This window comes from Rhipicephalus sanguineus, chromosome 2 (genome assembly GCF_013339695.2).
Source record: "Rhipicephalus sanguineus isolate Rsan-2018 chromosome 2, BIME_Rsan_1.4, whole genome shotgun sequence".
In the NCBI taxonomy this organism is placed as follows: Eukaryota; Metazoa; Arthropoda; class Arachnida; order Ixodida; family Ixodidae; genus Rhipicephalus; species Rhipicephalus sanguineus.
In genome coordinates, this window is record NC_051177.1 from 89,563,269 (window position 1) to 89,569,268 (window position 6,000).

Genomic DNA, 6,000 nt, shown 5'->3' on the forward strand with positions numbered 1-6,000 from the left:
ACACACACACACACACACACACACACACACACACACACACACACGCGCGCGCACGCACGCACACACGCGCACGCACGCACAAAACATACATACATACATACATACATACATACATACATACATACATACATACATACATACATACATACATACATACATACATACATACATACATACATACATACATACATACATACACAAACGCACGCGGCAAATGTTTTCGTGCACTGTTTCGTGCAAGCCTTCGGGCAATGACAGCCTAATGTAATCATGTGCATGGTATGTACTAAGACACTTCTAAAGCTACTTCAATTCACTTTAGTTAACCAGCGTGGCAGCAAACGTAGCACTTGTGTAGCTCGATGCTAGTACTGAGAAACTACTCATTCGGTGTACCACGGTAGGTAATAATGACATATAGAATACTGTTACTGTTCGCAATTTTATCTAGCGACATTCTTTTAAACAGGGATGCGCGAAGGCCGTGGAATTGTGCGTCACAACATGTGTAGCTTTCATAGGAGTGCTGTATCAATAGTACTTGCTGTGTCTTCTTTCAAATCATGCATTCACTAGTTATGATTGTTACGCTCATCGTATGGTGTATACAAAAGCATGTGATAAACCTAGAGCCGCTGAACATCACACGAACGTATCTGCGCAGGTTCTGCGTGGGTGACCGCTTCTATCTACACGAGAATCGCATCCTCTGCGAGTACGACTACGAGGAGCGAATGATCTTCGCTAACATGCCGTACTTCGGCGGCGCCGGTGGCGCTAGCGCCGGAGGGATGCCGGGCCCAGGAGCCGGTGGACCGATGGGCCTCAACCATCACCACGGCCCACCGCCACCCGGAATGTCGTCGGCCGCGGGAGGCGGTCTCGGGGGCCAGCCCAAGCGGTTGCCCGGACAGACACCGCCTGTGCCCGTGCCCCCGATGGCTGGAGCCGGTGGAGCACCCCCTGGGCCGGCTGGAGCGGCGCCTCCGGGACCTCTGCCCAACGGCACGGCGGGTCACCACATGACGGACGGCGCGGACCATCTCTCGGGTGGTGTTCACACTGTGGGACACCCTTCGGCGCACACCAGCGGCCCGTACGGGAACCAGCCACCCGGCACAGAGTCCATGCTGGAAGCCAAGTGAAACCAGACTATACTGCCGTTGTCTTAGCCGGGCTCATTCAAGAAAGCGCCGCCACGGTGTACTGGGCTGGTGTAATAGAGCGTTTCCATCAGCGGAATTATCGTTCATTCTCGTCATCCGGTGACTCCGCAACGGAGAGAACGGGGGGATGAAGTCTACGTTAGACGTCACTGGATTATTTTACAGAAGGCATTTGTGTTTTGAGTTACAAGAAAAAAGAATCGTTGCATGAGACTAACCATGACAGCGCACATTAATACTGCAAGTTTTCATGTTTGAAGAAGGGGGGGGGGGGGTGTCTGCGATTGAAACACCTCATTTGGGGTTATTCTGTCTCTCTCTTTCTTTCTGTCTTTGTGTCGTCAGTAGCACGCTTTGTGTGAATGCACGCAATGTTCTCAAAACAGACAAGCAGCCAGAAAAAGGACAAAAGTGCTAGCGCGTTCAACAGTGCTTGCAGCACGTGAGCCGTGGACGGAGGTAGCTCCCGGTTCAGCTGTTGGCGCCACCTGCGAGGCTAGCTCTAGTTGGAGGAAAAAGGGGCTGAAGACATCGACATTCCCGCAACACGTATATCCATCTCTTTCTGCCATTTGCTGTACTCTGGGAGCGATAATGCGCCGATAGGACTGACAGTGTATACGACGATGCTCTCATTCGAGCGACTGCGTGCTGCAAATGCCCCATTACAGATAATTCACAGATGCTCTTATGTTCGCTCATTGGGCCGCGAGACATTGTTGCACAATGCATGGTGGCGTTAACTGCCAGGGGGCAGGGCAGATTCTAGTCACGTCTGCCGATCACTGTAGTAACCGAATATCTTGTTAAAACATTGATCGCGCTCAAATGCGAAATGTAAACCAAAATAAGTACAACACAAGGGCAGTGGTCGGATTTGACAAATCACGTTACACTATAGGCGAAGAATGTCGCACCACTTGGCGCGCCAGTGTATTATTATCACTTCGAGATGAAGGAACAGTTGAACGAAAGAAAAAAAAGGGGGGGGGGGAGTGGGGGGGGGGGGGGGTATGCGCACTTCTGAAATATCCATATCTTTCTCTTTTCTGTTCACTTCTTTCGAGAGAGCGTCGCACGTTCCCACCGCCACTTTGGTCGTTTGAGCGTTCCGACCACGGCACACGCGCTGCACTTGCTATTGGACGCGATTACGCGATAATTCTCTGAAGGAACGTATGCAGTTATCAAACGTCTCGATGGCATTCCCCCTGCAGCATCAAAATCTCCGTAGAGCAGTGTTGCGATTAAACAAAGAGCAAGCGCCGTGCTGCGTACTTTCACGCGCTAAACAAGCGATGGTGAAACAGTGGTCCCGTGTGCAGATACCCATGCGTTGTTTCGGTACACATTTTCCCGCGCTTTAGAGGGAAACGGAGTCGGCTTGTGAGTTTGTCTATCGCCGTTTCACACCTGTACACGCAATTGCAAGCGAGAAGCAAGTCATTATTTGCCGCCTCACATTTGTACAGTGTTAATTTGTTCACTTGAAGTAGTGAGACGCGGTAGCAGCTCAAGCAACTGAAACATGAACCTGTGTCTTGGCGAGTTTTCCAACTAGTGCCCTTTAACGCTACATATCTGCATTCCCTATTCATAACATAGCGTGAGCGCGCAGGCCCGAATGGATATAATAAAAAGAAACTGAATAGAGAAAAAAAGACAGACTACGGGTCTTAGCTATTTCCAGTTGGTAAAAACTTCAACAAAAGGTTGTTTTTTTTTGCTTCTCAATATCATTACGTTTGTCCTGATTGGCTTTCTCTATGTATTGCAAAAAAGAAACCTTTGCTGTCGAAGGCCTTTGTATTCTTCACTCATGTGACAAATATTTGCACTCTGCGAAATGTTACACGAAACAATCGCGCAGATACCGACGAAATAGTGGACGCAAATATTTACCGTGAAAACAGTCCTCTCTGTAATGAATGCAATATACTGAGCAGGAAAAGAGACCGGAGCATGAAATGCAGCCGTTGCTGATGAGAGCTACACCATGCATTTACGATCACAAAGACAGGCAAGGCGTTATCAAGAGTCTAGTCAACAATCAATGTTATCTGTAGTGCCACGACAGCAGTCGGCAGAGCTCCCAACGTTTTCTTCTTCTTTTTTTTTAATCGTTCAAACGGAGTCTACTAGCCACAGTTTTTTTATTTACATAACACCTCAACAAATACAAACATAGTGAAAGCAATTTCATTGAGATCTAAGCAAACAGAAATGACGCATGCTGCACGTCATCAACTTGACGAATTACCAAATTCGTTTCACCCAAAGTTGGCATAGCAAACCCGGGCGCGCATCTGGTTGATCTCCCTGCCATTCCTTCCCTTCTCCTTTTTCCTCCGTCGAAATATAAAAAAAATGTTACTGATGCACTTGGACGTTCTAGCACATTATCGATGCTGAGTACCTTTTCCTAACTTTTAGTATGTTCCTTTTTTATGTGTTATGAGTATTGAGTGATCCAAATATTGTAATCTTACCCCTGATACGCTCCCATTTGCATAAAACTGCGAACAAGGCATCCACTTCCCGGTATAGTCACATCAGACGTTCTATTCCATTCATTGAAAGACTGGTATACTTATGTTATTTCCTTAATTGCGTCATTCATACAAGGTATAGCCTCCAGAAAAATGCTTTGCCAGTGTTTGCGAATGGTGAAAAAAATATCCCCGACTTCTGGAGTGTGCAAGCAGCGAAATACGGCATTGATTCCGTTACCGTTACATTCCGTTTCGCGTTATCGATCTGAGTGCATGGTAAGGCGCCTGCAGCGCCTTTAAATTACACTGGCCAATGAATCGGGGGATTATAACACGGGAGTTACACGTGGCTAAAGCAATCGTAACGTCATGATGGTTCAGGGTCGACAAAAAGTAGTACAAGCGTCGAGGAATTCGTTTGCGGGGGTTTGTTGTGTGACTTGTTTAAACCCGCTTGGATGAAACAACTGGTGATTCACCTTGTTGAGTATGTAAATAGCTAGGCAATGCTCGCATGTTTTTTTTCTTCACGTCATTGTTTCATTCGCACAAACACAGCCGAAACGATTGTTTCACACCGGTATCGTTCGTATGCAACTTTAAGTGTCGAGAGTAATGGTTTTCCGCATGTTTCACCTGTCCCAAAATGCTAGTCCGTTACTACAGTTTTTGTTTTGCCCCTTATGGTTTAACCTTCAGCTAGTCAGAGGAGCACTCAAACGCGAAAACCAGATAGCATGTATGCTATGCCATGAACTTCAAAAAATAGAGACTCCCAACGGTAAGCAACACAAATCAGACATACTTCCGCGTTGTTCCACTGTAATTAAAGCCCACCTCTGTAAAATAAAGAAACACGAAGGTCTCTAGACCAATAAATACACTCGTTTCACAAAAGCTGACTCCATGTGTCCTGTGTGTTCTTCCTTGTTGCGTTTTTGCGGCCAATGTTATTACTGCAATAGCCTTTTTGTGCCGAATACTCTTTCTAATAACGGTTTTCCTTCCGATGGAGCACGTGCACAGTAAATCGATACTTGTCCATTAGCGTAACGTAATCCGCTATGTTATTGTCGTCTCTTCGCGGAGGCATTGTCCTTTTCCAATAGCAGTTCTTTGCTTCCTAAAGAAGGCCCGCTCGGCTAATTACGGTGTCTCTCATCTTCGCCCACACGTATGTAAAAATAGAGCCCTTAAAACGGAACGACGTTGTTTTAATGACGTCCCATCTGGTTGGTCTACAGGAAAACTTAGGATCGTGGGCTACGCTTAACCTGCTTTACGTTACGAACACAGAGGAACTCTATTCATTTTTGTTTTTGAAGTTTATTCTAATAATATTGGTATCAAGCGTTCGACGATAAACGTTCCCCAGCGAAGAGAAGTGGACTGCACACGTTATAGTTATGAACGCAGATACTAAAAATATCGAAAAAAGATACGCGACTGCAGCAGAATGAGTACTATGACATTTACTTACGTACGTTTACATCGCGACAGCTACCACCACTGCCTCCACCGCCACCGCCCAAAAAGACGCAGAGGCTTTGAAAGCGGCGGCGGATGTCGCGTGGCTCTCACTATACCACCACTGCGCACTCATAAAGAGCCGGCGCCGAATGCCCGGCAATGTACTTCATCGTCCACAGGTCTCTCATGACCACCATGCGCACTCTCTTCAACAGAATGACAACTACACCATCTCAATGCACACTGCAAGTTCTTGATCCCTTGGAGCCAGTCCTTGCATACCTTTATTTTTTTTAAAGGACCCCTCACCAGGCCACAAAGCAAATTTTAGTTAGACGCTAGAAGTTTTGTGTCGAATGAAGAGCATTATGCCGCAAGAATTTTTCAAATCGTTTCATAAAAATAATAATTTGTAGCGGCGCTAAACCATGATGCGAGGGGGTGAGTTTCAAACCCTTGCCACTCGCCCCGTGTAGCCTTCGCAAGCCAAATCCCTTCATATATATATATATATATATATATATATATATATATATATATATATATATATATATATATATATATATATATATATATATATATATATATATATATATATATATATATATATGTATATATATATATATATATATATTGTAAAGGAAAGACACAGAGCAATAGACACAACGCCTGTTGACAAGGCCGGCTGTTCTATTCTCCCTGCTTCTTCTCTTCTTCGCGGACCCTGCTCTCGCGCCAGAGCCCCGTTGTCATTCTTCGTCATTACACTCGGCCACGACTGCGAGCGGCCGCAGCTGCCGACAGTGCCTCTGGTGGGCGGCACTGGCTGCATCGAGGTGGCCGATCTCGGCCACGTAGTGACTTGGTTTGAT

The 6,000-nt window shown here is 46.1% G+C and overlaps 1 protein-coding gene across 1 annotated transcript in view; it reads left to right on the forward strand.

Moving 5' to 3' along the window:
- LOC119383345 (insulin gene enhancer protein ISL-2) overlaps nt 1-4,560 on the forward strand; it is a 102,582-nt gene extending 98,022 nt beyond the window's left edge. The window contains exon 4 of the mRNA XM_037651423.2: nt 665-4,560. Coding sequence (XP_037507351.1) covers nt 665-1,145 — 481 coding nt within the window. The 3' untranslated portion in view covers nt 1,146-4,560. The remainder of the gene's footprint in view (nt 1-664) is intronic.
- Nucleotides 4,561-6,000: the final 1,440 nt, after the last annotated feature.